The sequence below is a fragment of the Periplaneta americana genome, chromosome 3 (assembly GCF_040183065.1).
Source record: "Periplaneta americana isolate PAMFEO1 chromosome 3, P.americana_PAMFEO1_priV1, whole genome shotgun sequence".
Classification (NCBI taxonomy): Eukaryota; Metazoa; Arthropoda; class Insecta; order Blattodea; family Blattidae; genus Periplaneta; species Periplaneta americana.
Window position 1 is genome coordinate 116,979,258 of NC_091119.1, and position 17,288 is coordinate 116,996,545.

Genomic DNA, 17,288 nt, shown 5'->3' on the forward strand with positions numbered 1-17,288 from the left:
CAATAATTCAGTACTCAATTGTAGTATTAAAATACAGACAAATTGAATGTGCCAGGTATCACACATGACATGCTTAATTATAATGTATAATTACGATAGTAAACGTAACCTATAATTACCATATGAATGGCAGGGCATTGGAGTTCACTAAAATTAGACAGAAAGGGTCAACTGGGGCAGTAAACATATCCTATACTTTCAACGTATCTAAATATCTGTGTGGTGCAACTGAAAATTATTGAATCGTGCATAAATTAATGTACAAGAATTTAGCAATATTTAATCGAAATAAAGGCAGGTATTACACATACGAACAAAGTAATTTTCACACCAAAAATAATATTACACTTAACTCACAAGTGAATTATGTCTGAAGTGTCCCATAATCATAGTTTTAAATTTTATTAATGCAATTACACTACATTTTAGACAAATATATGTTACTCTTTATGCATTCCAACTAATTTATATGGTTGAAACACCGCCCTTCGTGATTGGGTTAAGCGAGTTACATGGTCTGCCTTACGGCTTGTATTAGATCATGATGGCAGTGACACAGTCTATTGTTCCTAGTATTCACAGCGCTCCACGTGGCTAGCAACTATCGCGAGAAATGCAAAAAATCATCCCAAGCTTCGTGACTGTATATATTAGACTGTGGTATAACTAAAAATGAACAATGTAACTTACACATAACAATAGATTTAACACAGAACTAACACATCACCATATTAACAAATTCTAAACAAAACGCACGATGATAATTTCAATTCAGAACTGAGTAACATGTCAATTTATTAACAATCTCTAAAACAGACTGGCGTGACTCAGTAATTTCAGTGATTATTTTACTCTGCAATTACACCTGAACTATAACGGTAAGGAGCCATGCTTTAATGGCCCCTAACACTGCTAAGCACTCTGTGTGACTGATTTCAAATCCAGAATGGATCCTTGCACTTTGGCTGTTTGTTTAAGTCTGAAGGATGGCTCAGATGACATTTGTGAATCCAACACTGACAGGCAGTCATTTTTTCTTGGCCCTGCAGATGAGGTCCTATGGGTCAGCTGCTGAAGTCCAAACCCAGAGCTCCATGCCCTTAGAACCTAGATCAGCATCGGAAACTTGTACAACCCATAGACATCACCCCAGATTATTTTTACTATTGCAGATGAAAAGAGGAGGAAGTGAGAGTTTATTGGTGAAATGAAAGAGTGAAATGGGAGTACACCCAAACCTGGCCAGGGATCGAACTAGGCCAGCATGATACCATTGTACCCCAATGTAGCAACCACTCCATACATGCGGACATGCATGCATTCACAGCCTTCTAACCAAAATAACTGAGAAAGAGAAAAAGCCTAATAATCCTTATTTGTTACCTCTATTATGTGTTGGAAGCTATTTTCAAATATGTTTTACATCTCTAACATATCACCTATGTGCAAAATTTCAATACAAAAGTCCAATCATTTTATTTATCTAGGTGAATTTCAGTTAGGCCTTATAAAAGAAAGAAATAGAAAATCATAATAAGAAATTGACTACTAGTGAATGATTTCATCTCAACAAAATCGAAATATTATATAGTTTTATAAAGTTGTGGAGCACGTGGCAGCACCACAATTAAGACCTAAGGCTGCAAGCCGGAAGGTCGCGGGTTCGATTCCCCATGAAGTCATGGATTTTTTTCATTGAAGTAATCCTTCCAGCAGAACTATGGCACTGGGATCTACTCAGCCTCTAACAAAAGTGAGTACCAAAGCCATTTCGTTGGTGGTAAAAGCGACAGGCATGTAGGACCGACATCCCTACTGCCATTAAATGCCAACTGTCTGTAAAGGTGGGAGTCTTAACCTCTCACCACCCCCTGAGAGGATTTTGCCTGTCATGGGGTTGACTTTACTTTACTTTTTATAAAGCTGTTTCATACAGAAAGCTGGATCAAGTTTCTAAGGAAACGTAAACAATATATACAATAAAAGTTACATATTTCGAGTAAGATGTGAAACAAAAGTATAGGTTTATGTAATATTCTATTACAAAACTCATATTTTAGTAGTCATTAACATCTTCTAAAATTTGTTTTTTTTTATGATACATATTATACAAATATCGTTTAATATAAAATTAATCTGCACTATTTAACAGTAAACATGCATTCCTTCAAAACGTTAAAAATTGAGGGTATCCTTATTCATTCTTCAGCATAAGATTACTTCAATATGCTAACCACAGAACTATGTGAATATGCCAGTGTCTCTCAACTTTACCGCCTGCCAGTTTCTTTTATAGCTTTACTCGGTCGTGGTATGTTTCACAAAGAAAACTATTAATTATTGTACTAAGGCTATTTGGGGGATATGTAAATTTGGGGTAATTATGAACGAGCTCGGTATTTGCTTCGATAATTCACTCTGTGCAGCAGCACTTTATACCCATAATGACATGTGTCTCCTGCTTCAGATATATAGAAATCTGTTATTTTTGTACATTCAAGTTATAGAGAAACAGAAAGTAGATGCTGCAAAAAGTTTACGAAAACAGAATTGCACATTTACTATAAATCATCAAGAACACACAAACCAGGCGAATTCTAGAATTATTACTGTTTTGCAACAACAATATTAGAGTTGTTACATGTATTGGACGTTCAGTTTGAACACTTCATGGTTATTCAATTACAATTACCCCAATTAAATTAACGAACAGGGTAATTGTGAATAATGAAAAGGAGTAATTGTAAATTAAAATAATAATGATTTTACCGTTTATTACATCAATATTACAACATAATTGTAATAAAAATATTAATAAATTACCAATTTGCAACAGAATTCGTAGAAAAAAAAGATGACTTAAGCTTCATATCATTCAAGCCAGTTCTAACAATACTTCCAGATTCTGATGATCATTTGATTGGCAGGAAAACTACTAAAGTATTCCCTGGCAGCATAAGTATTTTTAAATGTGAAAAAAAAAAATATAATAATAATAATAATAATAAGAAGAAAAAAAAGGACTTAGTATAAATAGACATTTTTACATCTATTGTTCGAAGAAATAAAATTCTAATGTTTTTCTATCTCTATCGTTTCAAGAGGATATTTGATGTTTTTCTATCTCCACTGTTTCAATGGGATGTTTTCCTATCTCCTTTGTTTCAAGAGGAAATTTTATAATTGTTTTCTATTTCTATTATTTCAAGAGGAAATTTTCTATTGTTTTTCTATCTCTGTTGGAAAATTTTCTAACATTTTTTTATCTCTATTACTTCAAGAGTAAATTTTCTAATGTTTCAGTAAGATTTTTTCACTATAGTTTTGTTTAAAAAACTGCTCAACGGTGTATTATAGCGTACAATGCTGACACTAAACAGGGCATCATTGTGGACCCCACGATACGTTTTGAAGTAGAATGTCATCAGTCAGCCGAGGTCCACCTTGAGAAGAAGTTGATCTATGAGTCTACAGTAAAGTATTTCAAGCTGAAATATGCCTTAATTCACGTTGAGGTATTCTGCTTGCTCATAGGTGCTCGAGGGACTATACCAGCTTTTTTCGAAGAATTTTGACGGAAGTTTCCTAGGGATAAATACTTAAATTTCGGAAATTGTATACCATGCTATTTATTTCCCTAAATTAATATTAAAGTACAGGAAGACTCTCTATATCATAACATAAAGAATTCATTTACAATTACTCCACTTAATTTCAAAACCTCATAACTTGCTCGGATGTTGTATACCACAGAGAGAGAGAGAAGTTAAGTGGTTTCGGAATAGTCCAATATTGGCGCTGGTATTCTAAATTAAGCTTCACTGCTTTGTCATTAGATGAATCTGTGAATATATTTTCAAAAACCCACATAAGAGTGAAAATCAAACCCAAGTAAGTTATGAGGTTTTGAAATTAAGGTAACGATACATCATATCAGAAGGTGCGCATCTGTATCCATAATTAAAGTTTAAACAACATTTAGCTCTCAAAGAATTCTGGTTATTGAAACAAAATATTAAGAAGTAAAAATGTGTTCATTTTGGGTACAAATAATGTATAGGCAGTATCAATTAAATTGCGTGAACTTAAACTTTCTGTTGCCATAAGATAAGATACATTTTAAGAACCTAATTGATAAAATATAATAAAAGGTAAAGCATGAAAATTAATTTTATCATTATTCCCTTTATTATTTTTTAATTAATAATAGTTAATTTTAGTACATTACTGTTATAATATGATATGTTCATAAGCAACATTGTGAATGCATATACAATTACAAAAGTAGGTTAATGCTCTTAATTCAGACCATTTCACAACATACCTTTACATAGGCAGTGGTATTCAACCAGTGGATCACAAAACACTTGAGTGGGTCACGGGTCACTACAGTTTGATAAAACTAAATTGCTTGAGTTTAAAAATAATTTAAAAGCAGCTAATTTTTTTAATTCTTCAGGTATCTACAATACTTTTAACAATATTTCAATCATCTTTTCCCAAGTGAGAGAACCTATCTGTATCTTATTTCTTGCAGTAGGAGGAATGACTTTATTTAAAATAAAATTCTTGGATATCTTCTTTCCATCCCTCAAAAGAGAAAGGTAAGAGTTGTCAGAAGCCATATACTTTGGCCTTTTTCAGAGGGGCTGAGGACATTTCATAAAGAATCATACCCCGAATTTCAACTAACTAACAGTAATAAAAAAGTATGTGCCTCTGTGCTGAGAACGCTTTATCAGTTTGAGTTGTATTTTAGTAATCATTGAATCTGAAGTGTGTTACAGTCAGTATACATGATTGATTAGCACTTCAGTTAGATTTTCTCATTTCTTATAACACAGATAAATTCATTATTAAAAAGAATAACACCGTTCCTCTCAATACATTAAATATAGTTAGCATGAATTCAGTCGAGGGGCCGTAAACTTGCACCTTGGTCACGAAAGTAATAACATTAAATTCACCGGAACAAACGAGGATCAAACAGACAAAAAGAAAACTGGTAGTTGAAAGCTATCAGGTTTTGTGCTCAGGAAGAAGATGATGTGATTTTGCCCCAATGTTTGTTTTCAGTGAATTATTAGCAAATGAAAGTTTAAAGCCATCCCAAGTTGAAAAAACATTTAGAAACTAAAAATTCCGATTTAGAGGGAAAATGTTCAGATTACTTTCAGCATTAAAATTATTTGCTCAAAAACAAATTATTAAACGAAATGCCAGAGTTTTACAGTCAGCTCTAAGGGCCTCTCTTCTGGCTTTGTACAGGATTGTTAAAAGTTTGGAACCATATGAAGGGTACACGGGAAAAACGATCAAGGTCCATCAAAAATCGAAACTGAGTTAATAATGCCATCTGATAGTGGAAAGGAAGTACTATCATGTGGTCTAGCTAGTAATAAGAAATCATCGTTCTTGACATTCCACTACGTCAATTTCTATTAAATACACACATAACAAAGTATTAAGTGCTTCAACTTTAAAATTCGTTTTTCTCGCAACTTTCTAAAATGGACCTTGATTGTTATTCCCATGTACCCTTCATATATCATAGGTGGAGAGTTTATTCTACTGTAACTTCTGCTATTGGTGTACCGAAATTGTTGGTGAAACAGTCACTAATCAACTAAAACCAGTTTCTGTCTCTCTCTGACACCATTGTTGCGAGCCAGCAATTAGTGATGATTTAAGAAATGAATTGGCGTTGTGATTAAAATTTGTTAAGTTTTCTATACAGCTTATGAAAGAACCTATATCTCTAATGCTAATGTAGACAAAAATTGGAAAACAGACAATTAGTGAATATTAGTCTTGTGAAGATAAACAGAAAATTGGGTAATGAAAGATAGCAATGCTAGTAGAAAAAGATAAGGAGATTCTAGTTTCTAAACAAGAGTAATGTAGACAAGTATTCTGTAGTTATCGGAATTGTGATAGAGGAAAGATATGGAATGTGGAGAGTTTAAAGTATGTAATAAAGGATGGAGAAAGGAAATAGTAGACTGAAGTAGAGTTGAACTTTATGTACTGGAAGATGTGAGGAGATATAGATGATAGAAATATAATAGGATATGTGATTGAATGTAAGTATAGTGATGGACCCTATACAGAAATGTAAGGGAAACCACAATATGAAAGTCGTATAATGATAAAAAATATTAAATATCTCTAATAAAGCAATATTATTGGGTGCATAAGGTCTTTCATAATGAAATTCACGAGGACTTTTCTTTTTCGTGGAAGTTTGGAAAGTTGTACAACTGGAAAGGGTATTTTTTCTGCTTTGATGAAAATTTTCTTACAACAAACAATATAAAACCTCAGAACTATACAGCAATAAAAAATGATGGTACAGTTGTCATGATCGGCAAACATGTTGGAAAGGTTAGATTCAGGAAAATTGTTTCAGACACAATATCGACACATTGCATTATGCACTGAACTTAAACGAATTCCATAATTGTTAAAATTGTTAGTTACATAAAAAAAAACAAGACAGTAAATTCTCGTTTGTATGATATATTACGTTCGAAAAGGGGGTTCTTGCATAAAACTTTGTTTCTACATACCCAAATTCACTGGCTTTTTTAGGAAAAAATGTTTGCAACGAGTTTCTCTAATTACATCATGAAGTACTTCAAATATTAAACAGTAAAGCTTCACTACATCCAATTTTTTGATAACACGAATTGGCTGCTAAAATCAGCTTATTTGTCTAATATACAGTAACTTACTTAGACCCAGTTGTAAGATTGTGGAATAAATCTTGGAATAGTCTAACTATAGACTAAATGGAGTAGTGTTACTTTATTCCAAGGTTATCTATTCCATAGTTAGCAGAATTCGAACAAAGGTTGGTAATATTTTAGATGGTGTTTTGTTTATAAAGTGCAATCACATTACTAGAATTTTTTTTAATATTTCTAAACATATGATTACTATTTTGTCTACGGAGTTTATTATAAAGAAATGAATAAATCAAAAGGAATTAGAAATCAAAACTACAAGTCAGAAATATCTCTCCATTTTCAACGCCACATAAAATGGAAAATATCGAAGTCAAATATCAAACAGTAATATAAATTTATTCCTTATGGTATGCCATTTTATCCTTCAATTCAGTTCCACCCACACTTTCAGATTCTATGTTAAGGACGTGTTCCGTATTCCGAAATGACAATCTACAATTCGATGGTCTTGCGGTTAGGAACATGTCCTTGACGTGTCTTGTACAAGACAGAAGATACACTAATGTTAATTGAGGTAGTGAATGACAACAAGAATGTGCTAGGAAGAAAAAAATTGATGTCACATTGGACACAACATCTATCAAAAGGCAAGAGCATGGGAGTCTATAGCTAGGTTAAAATAATGCTCAGAACAACTACCTTCAGGAATGAAGAATATAATACTGATATAATATTATAATAGCGCCTTATGAATTTGATTAAAAAATTACATGTGTTCCAAATCATCAGATTAATTTCAGCAAACTTAGACCAGTGTCCTTTTTTAGTCTGAATGTTCCCAGAAACATTAGTCATACTCATTTCATAGATCAGGTCTATTATGCCTTATTTTCTTTTGTTTTAATGTTCTCATAAATGTATTATATAGTAATTCACAACCAGTATCAGAGATTCATTCCTAATGTTGCTGCCATTTTATAATTTATTCTCTAAGTAACTATTTAAATGCGACTGATTCAGAAGATACCCTCCAAATAATGCACTATTCCGAGTTTTTACAACAGATTTCTTGCATAACCATGGAATTAATTTTAACAGGAATTTATTCTGTGTTCATACAATTGGGCCTTAACGCGTTAAATTTGTCAATACAAGATGATCATTTTTCTATATTTTTTTTATAATACAAGAAGGTTGAATCATTTAAGAAAAAGCTTAGCCTTATATCAGCTAAGACATGCAAGAGAAATATAGACATATTTACGAATGTGATTGAATTTCCAGAAGAAGATACACATTTGGAAGACATTGCAAATGTAGCTGAACATCACCTAGTCCAGATATAAAAAGTATTCCAATGGTATTTTCCAAAATTAATGAGTGGAATTAATTTTTTTTTTTTTTTAAGATACAAGTGTATCTGTTAATACTGAACTTGAAGACCAATTATCGAGCTTTCATGCAACAGTGGACTAAAATAAATTTTCCATGAAACATCATTGGGAATGTTCTGGTTAAAATTAAATTCAAGCAGTGATTACAAAAAACTGTGGTCAGATGTAACCATTTCAAGTTTATTAATATTCTCATTCTCAACAGGTACTTGTGTGAAAAAAAAAAAATGAACAATGGCAAACTTGAAAACAAAATCAAAGATTACACTTCAAGTGGATAATGACTTACGCATGGCTTTGTATCAGCTTCTAAGGAAATCGACCAGGCCCAAGCACAGGTTTCCCCATTATCCTTTAAGTGAAGTCTTTACATTTAAAATATTTTCTTTTAATGAATTTTGATTATTTTACTTTTATGTTTGTGAGTGGTCTTGATGAGTCGCACAGAAAAAATATAGTTCAAGTGGGTCGTGAGTTAAAAAAGGTTGAAGACCACTGTCGCAAGGGATGTTATTTCTTACATAAAAAAAATTTCTATGTAAGAAGTTTATAACTGGATAATGGATCCAAAACTTGTATCTGATAATACATCAGAATTGTTTATCTGCTTTACATGAAAGTAAAATAAAAATTAAAAGTCTATTTGCCAGTAAACTTCTAGGTAGGCAAGGTTCGACATATTATTTACAATTCCAACATGTTCATTATATACATATTACATTATTAAAGTTACAATTCGCATTTTATAATCATTAGACACCATGAAGTTCAAAACAGGTCGTTAGGATCACCTGTGGTCAGACCAGACATTGAGAACGATTGTTATCTTACTTTTCAAACACTGGTTATACTGAGAAGGATCACACTGTTCAGACAAGTGACTGCAAACTTGCATCACTGTATAATATTGTGGCGTTTTCGGAGGTGAACCCTGAGTTCATACTTCCTGCTCATCACCATGTAGCAGACAGGGCACTTTGTCTCGCCGGTATGAGCCTTGTGATGTTGGCGCAATGAGTCAGGGTGCTTGAATGCTTTGCCACACACCTCACATGAAAATGTCTTGGTTAGGTCCTTCATAAGGAAGCGAGCAGCATCCACAATTGCAATCTGCCCCATCTGGCTGGTCCAACCTGCAGGAAATGGGAGCTGTTTGAAAAGCACAATATCTTCATCAGGTACTAATCTTCAAACTGTCATTGGATACAAAAGAATTTTGCTGTTTTGTACTGACTGAACACTGTGAAGTAATTATAAACTTGTAACATAAAACCTAACTGAAGCCCATTTAGACCTTCTGACCAACAGTCTAAACTAGGAATATAACGCACCAACATTGTACAAAAAAAAATTTCGTAACAAGACTGCAGATATGGCATAGTACTGCTGATAAGTTTGACCATGATCAGGAGCTCACTGGTTAATTCTTCATTTAAAAGTGCCACAAGGTCGGTTGTTAAATGTGCAGCGAATAATCTCTTATAAACTGAAAAGAGAGGCATTCATTGTTCATTTTCTAATAGGGAAAAACTGATATTAGGAAGCAACAACGCCAAAGAGAGTGAAATACGAACAAATGTAATATCAATTATCTCTCTTACACACAATTTTACTAATGACACACAAGAAATAAGAAAGGCAACTTCCAAAAGTCTACTCTAGACATCTATACTATGGGCTTTATATCATTAAAAAGTCCCTTACATACGCATAGCCAATCACAACACACAGCCGGAACTGCATTAGTCAGATGTGAGCTGTACAGAATTATTTTACTCTCATTATATATTGTATAGACACATTCTTTTCACTGTCATCCATATGCTAGCAATACAGATCAGACCAAGTAGGAACACATTCTGAGAGGGGAAACATAGAGTGGGAGTTCTGACTTCTCCTCCTTTACAACACATACAGATTACCTAAAATATTTCGTAACTAAGTGCACAAGAGCCCTAGTAACAGTGTGAAAGCTAACTTTGACTGCTCAGACTGCCATACTACTCTTTAAGGCCTTGCAATGGAAACTAAATTTACTTCCACAAAAGAAAAAAAAAAAAAGAGCATGCACGTAAGCAGAGACCTTTATTATTACATGGTTTAATAAGTAATATACAGTACTACTTTTTTTTCGACTGCCTTTCATTGGAGAAGAACTTAATTTTATATACAGCACCTTGAAATCTTATTGCATCCCTCCATACAATTTCATCATTTTCTGTTAGATGGCTGTAATGCAGTTAGTGTTCAAAATGGCGACTGCAAATGAAAAATGTGTAAAGCAAAGAGCTGTGACTGAAGTTAATTTTGCAGAGAAGACCATTGCAAATCACCAGAGGTGCTTAAAAAAGTCTACGGAGATATGGCGTGGATAGAAGCACTGTGAGTTGGTAAGTTGAATGTCAGCATCAGAACAAGGTGAAGCCAAGACTTTCTGATCTTACACGTGTGGGTTGGCCACATGCTGCTGTGATAGAAGCAATAAATGAATGCGCCTATTGGCTTATTCGCGACAAAAGGCAACTCACAACAAAACAACTTGTTGAACATGGTATCTCTGTGGGTAGTCCTTCTGTAAACAGTTGTTCCTCATCCACCCTACAACTCTGATCTTGCATCATCTAACTTCCATCTGTTTGGTCATCTGAAAGATGCAATCCACTGGAAGCGATACAATGATGAAAAGGTCATAACCAAAGTAAAGATGTGGTCAAGAGGAAGACAAGAAGAATGGTACCACAATGGTATAAAGGCTCTTACCACCTACCAAGCAAAAGATTGTAAACTTGAATGGAGACTATGTGGAAAAATAGGAATTTGTAGCCGATGAATTGGGGAATAATGTAGTATATTTACATCTGCGATAAAACAAACTTCGAATAAGAAGAAAACTGTGGTGCATTATTTACCGAATGACTCACGCAGTAACAGACAGATTTTGAATTGCTGTGTACTTTTTGAAAGGTTGTGACAAACTCAGGGGTTGGGTGAAAATATGCATGCACAGCCAGATGTCTTCTTGCCTGACCACATCTCTATCTGGATTATTCTATCACAACAGCAGTCACAAACAAGTCGCTGGTCATCAGAAAAAGGCACATAATTTAAAGAAAGGGGGGGGGGTAGATTTTTAGTTCTTTTTATGCTAGATTAAAGCGCAGACTGAGACAAACCTAACAGTATACTAGACTGTGATAGTTTCATTATAGATTTATTAATATTGCTGTGGGAAAAATCACCTACTAAATGTATGGACAAAATACTGGAATGGAAAAGGCACATTAATCAGAATAATGCTTTTTTTTTTTTCAATATCTCATAGTGATCCATTGTTGTTGATAATAAACAACTGCAGTTTTAGCAACAATGCGCTGCGTTTAATTACCAACAATACGTTTTTCTTCTGAACTAAAATAACGTTTCTAGTCGAGTGGAAACATGTCATCAACCAGAGCAGAGCAGTTAGTGAAGTTGGTACTTATTTCAGCGAACTACTTTAATGACAGTGATACTGATAAGTGTCGGTGTACTAATTTACTATGTCCTTTGAAATATTATTATTATTGCACTTCAGATCCTTCACATTCTTGTTCTTCACATATTGTTCAGGAGTTAAACACGGTCATAAATACTTCAAACAGTTCTACATTTTCAATTAATGATAGGAATTTAATTGAAACATTGTTTAATAACAGTAATTATTCAGGTAAAGATACTATTTATAACCTTAACAATGATAGTGTCAGCTCTTCAGATGAAAGTCTGTAACAAAAGAGAAAATCTGTTATGTCAAAGAGAAAAGTGGAAACTGTCAAACCTGTAGCATCTGCATTTAATTCAAGGCAGACCACCTACAAAGACGAGCCCTAAAAAAAAGCAGACCGAAGAAAAAGTATATGAAAGTAGAAATTCCAGAAAGTCCTACACAACAGAGAAGGGAAAACTTATACCTGTAAGGTCAATGAAACCTTCCAGATTGCAGTGGCGTAGTGTCAACATAAGCTAATAAGCTCAGCTTCCCCAGTTAATAACTCCACAATAAACCTGCAGTTTATGAACAAAATTTATTAATTTTAATACAATTTATATTTATGCGTTAAATATTGTGATGCGGCAGCTCAGGATGATTTGTGATGTAGCAGTAAACATGAAGCCTGCACATACCAGTTTCCAATCCCCTCCACTGCACTACAAGCAGACTCGTTTCTTTCAGGCATTCTTCTGTGTAACCCATCCTGCAGATTTTCCATCCCTTTCTAACTAAACTACCCTAGTCGCAAGGCTCGCAAGAAGCTAGGTTTGGCATTGGAAAAAATTTAGCTTCCGAGTTATCCCTTTCGTTGAGTTGTATTCAGTTGAAGTGTTAGTGTGCACTGTGGTTGATATAATAAATATGAGTGAACAGTTCCTAACACTAATTTATGTAGTAAAAAATAATCTTCTGATAAAGATTTTAACGTTGATTGATGTAATTATACCAACAGTATATCTATTGACCGTTAATATTGTGATTTCTCTAAATATGACAGAGAGTGAGCTAATGTTAAATTAGATGTATAAGTGTCTATTTGTTAGAGATATCTGTAAACCATGAAATCATATTTTACTATGTACCATTTGAGGTGATGCTTTATTGGTGTTACTTATGTGGTTCCAACCAATCTTGGTCTACTGACTTGACATGGACTACTATTTATTTTAAGACTATATTTTTGCAATATGTTCCGTCATGCATGAAATACAACTTGAGTTAGCTTCTCCTGTTCAAAATTTCATGCTACACCACTGCCAGATTGTAGGTCAAAATGCAACGAGAAATTATCAGAAGATCAAAGATGGTCCATATTTCTCGATTACTGGCTGCTTAGTAGTTATGAAAGAAGAACAGTTTTTGTTGCAGCTCACATTTCAATTGAAGCTAAGGCAACAAGCAGAGTTAGATCGACCTCTCCCAACAAACTGAAGGACAGAATTGTAATTACTACTTGCCAGCTAATGGAAGAATGACATGTCTGCAAGAATTGTTTTCTCAAAACACTAGATGAGAGCAATAATTTTATTAAAACTACGGTGCTGAAGAAAAGAGCTTCACCCAGTAATACACAAACAGTTTCTGTGGTAAAATGCTTCCAGCAACAAATGGTCTGAAAGCAAGATTTAAGAATTGAGAAATCACATAAAATCTTTTCCTGTGTATAAGAGCCACCATACCCGTCAACAAAATAGTAATTTTTATACATGATGTGACGAAAAACTTATGCATGAGGCAATAGACAATACCATTAAAGATGACTGGGTCTCTTGCATTAGGCATGCAAGCTTCAGGAGAAAGATTTCAATAAAGAATTTGCAAGGAATGAAAGTGTGCAGTCTATTATAATTAACTTGCGAGAAGAAAGTGATGATTCTGAGTTAAGTGATGACAAAGATGAAGAATAAAAAGAGGACACCCCTGAAGCGCTTGCCATTCCATTGCTTTAAAGGGCAGCAGTAATTAACATCGACAAGGTAAGATTTTCATATGTTAACAATTTTCAGTGTATTCGTATGTGCAGGGTTCCCACTAATACATGTCTACTAGGTTTGGCAACACTGCTTCGCATAGGCATATATGCGTTCATATGCCATCAGCCGCTGCACTCAGTATAGTGGCTTCATAGAAAGATGTTTTTGTTATTACAGGTGCAGTGACACTGGATTCGGTTTTTTAAATGTGTTCTGCATATTTGATACGAAATTCAAATAAAGAAATAACAAGCAAGAAAATCTGAAGATAAGACTGCAGTTTCTGAGAGGAACCGCAATATAATGTAGACATTTAAATCTAAAATGGGGTTAAATATTGATCTACTAAGATCTGAAGGTAATAGTACGCCGAATGACGCCGATTTTTCGACATAGATACGAGGTGTGTTCAAAAAATATCGAACCTTAATTTTTCCCACGTAAACAAATGACGCACAGATGTCTTTCAGTGGAGATATGTAGGGGGCATTCATGTGCATGAGTGAATTTTTTCCCGCCCGCAGAAAACATCAGTCGCTGGCAGTCAGCCTGTGAGAAGAAGTGTAGTGAGCGCCCGTCGGATTGTCAAATGACGAAACGACTTGAACAGCGATACTGCATCAAATTTTACCAAAAGCTTGGCGATATCAAAGTGGAAAGCTTTCACAATATCCAATAGGCTTTCGGGGATGATGCCATGAGCATATCACGGATAAAGGAGTGGTACAACCACTTCAAAGACGACTACACATCAGTGGACAGTGAACCATGTCCCAGTAAGCCAAAATGACAATATCAATGGCCAAGTGCAGGATCGTCGTATCATAGTCTGAGAACTTGTGAACAAGATGGGGGTAAGCAATGGATCAGTACATTCAAGCAGGTTACAGGGAGCTACTACCTGAAAGCCAGATTTGTATAATACATTCATTACTGGAGGTATGTTAACAGAAAGCCACAATTTAAGTCACACAAGTATTTGTGTGCACTCATACTTGAGTTCTGGCGTCTTGTCAGCTAATTTGAGTCATGTGGATACAAAGGAAAAATTGTGACGGTGTCGTGTATAGTTCCTGGGTTAGCTCAGTCGGAAGAGCGTTCGTATGCTAAGTGAAGGGTCCCGGGATCGATACTCGGCCCTGGAACAATTTTTCCTTGAAATTTATTCAATATATGCCAGAGTTTATTGTTGTGCCTCCTTCCATGAAACCCACCAATATACCTTTCTTATCCCAAAAGACAGTTGCCATAAGCTTCTTGGTTGAAAATGTTTGGAGAAATTTTTGTGGTTTCATAGAGGAGTTGGGGTGACCCCATGCCACTGACTGGTGTTTTGTTTCTATGTTCACCTACTGAATCCACATTTTATCTCCCGTGACAATCTGGTCAGGAAATCTGTCACCTTCACTCTTATAGTGCTGAAGAAATGTCAGTGCTGTCCCATTCTCGTGGTTTTTTGGACTTCAGACAGAACTTTCGGTACCCACCGAGCACAAAACTTGTCACCACTTTGTACAAAACAGTCTGACTGATTTGCGGAAAATGCTCAGAGTGTTCCGAAATTGTGAAATGGAGAGTTGTTTGACATCATCCACTTTTGAAAAGTTTATCGTTCACAACAGATGGTTGGCCACTTCGTTCTTCATTATGGATGTTAGTGCGTACATCTCTGAATTCACGACACCAACGTCGAACAATACTGTCATTCGGAATGTTCAGAATGTTCCCATTCACGACACCAACATCGAACAATACTGTCATTCAGAATGTTCCCGTACACTGCAGTAATCTCGCGATGAATTGCAGCTGCCATTAATTGTTTTGCTCACAGAAACCATATTACTGCATGTGCCTCACACTTGGTGGGAGCTTCAATTACTACACACATTTTAAACACCTGTCTTGGTTAGAGAAATGGTCGAATGCAACCTCGCAATGACACTGCCGAGAGTGTGTTGAACCAAGCTACATAGTGGAACAAAGATGATGTTGCTACCGCCACTCCTGCACATTATAGACGACACAAACTAATTTTCCGAATCACCCTCGTAATATGTAATGCTTATAGAATTTACTCTTCTCTGTAAAATATGTGACCACATTACTAATCATACTTGATACCTCAACACTGACAATAATCCAATATAAATAAATTTAGAGCTGCTAAAATTATCATATCATCCCTCCTCTGGCAAACTAGCGAAAGTGACAAATAAGCGACCCTGCACTTAAGGTCTATATTGTACTATTTAATAGTACAATATAGATAGTACAATATAGATCTTAAATGGAGGGTCGCTAATTTGTCACTATCGCTAGTTTGCCAGAGGAGGGACGATATAGTAAAATATTAATTGCAACAGTGGTGTGCTACAGGATATGTGCATAATGTCCCGAAACAAAGAGTATCTTGGCATGTCCTCTTTATGTGTGCCTATTGCGCCAATTTCCATACAAATTTCTTCAGACTTGAGTAATCTTTCGCTTAATGTCCTCAATAACTTCCAGCATGAAACTTAAAGGGGCTTTTTATTTTGGGGCATTATGCACAGACCCTCTAGCACGTCATTTCTTAACAAATGTCTATATAGCTCTCTATTTGCTGGTTAACCTCTATCCGGGAAACTTGTCCCCAAAAATTTCGCAAGTTTCGTTAACCGAACCCATTCGCACCTATGCCTCCAGAATTGCTATTCTTGCCCCTACTGAGCACCGTGCATACTGTATCTTGCACAATGCGGTCAGAAATGTTTGACTTAACTCATGTGCCCGACAGTAAAACTGTATTTCAACAAGTCAAAATATTACAAGTGCACGTTCAAACAGGAGGTGGGATACTTTTTTGCGAGTCATCCAATGTAATTCATATACTGTAGAATCCAAAATTCTTATCTAAAAAGTTTTAGATTAAGGCAGTGTCCTGCATAGGATGTAATGGTCAGTGTCGGCATGTGACAACTTCAAGTCAATTCGAGCGACAAAGAAGACGGAAAAACTCGCCAATTCGACATGGAAAGACACGAGTATGGAGAATTGCATCTTCTTTATCCCGTTCTCAGGAAGTTTTCAATCAAGTTCTAACAGGAGGTCTACATAAGAAAGACGTGGAGGCTTTTGATTAAGTGGTAGATAAACAAACAAAAATCTCGCATTTACCGACTATGTTTCAACAGCCGATTAGTCGCGAGAAAGGGCTAATAATAACTTTAACTTAAGACTTTTTTTACCTTTAAAGTCTTATACAGACTTATTTAAAAGTCCCGCACCACCTAAATAACTTTTGAAGCATGTGGTTCAGTGACATGAAACTTGGTATGTGGAAATAACCATATACTAAAAACTCAATAATGGTATTACCGAGTTTTTTTCTACTTTTTAACCGGAAGTACCTCCAACTCTCTTATTTTAAATGGAACACCCAATATATTTTATTTCTAAATAGTGCTCATTAAGAGCTTTTCAAAAAGTACTCACACCTGATACTTACTTACTTATTGGCTTTTAAGGAACCCGGATGTTCATTGCCGCCCTCACATAAGCCCGCCATTGATCCCTATCCTGAGCAAGATTAATCCAGTCTCTACCATCGTATCCAACCTCCCTCAAATCCATTTTAATATTATCTTCCCATCTATGTCTCAGCCTCCCTAAAGGTCTTTTTCCCCGCCAGCCTCCCAACTAATACTCTATATGCATTTCT

The 17,288-nt window shown here is 35.1% G+C and overlaps 1 protein-coding gene across 12 annotated transcripts in view; it reads right to left on the reverse strand.

Annotated features, from left to right (window-relative positions):
- Nucleotides 1–17,288, reverse strand: part of LOC138696415 (protein bric-a-brac 1-like) — a 212,602-nt gene that overhangs the window by 27,239 nt on the left and 168,075 nt on the right. The window contains exon 6 of one of the 12 annotated variants that reach the window (XM_069821369.1): nucleotides 5,920–9,216. The exons of 10 other annotated variants lie outside the window; for them this stretch is intronic. In XM_069821369.1, the coding sequence (XP_069677470.1) occupies nucleotides 8,978–9,216 (239 nt within the window). In that variant the 3' untranslated portion in view covers nucleotides 5,920–8,977. Of the gene's footprint in view, nucleotides 1–5,919; nucleotides 9,233–17,288 lie in introns of those variants that run through there. One more of the 12 variants, XM_069821373.1, reaches the window with a different exon arrangement.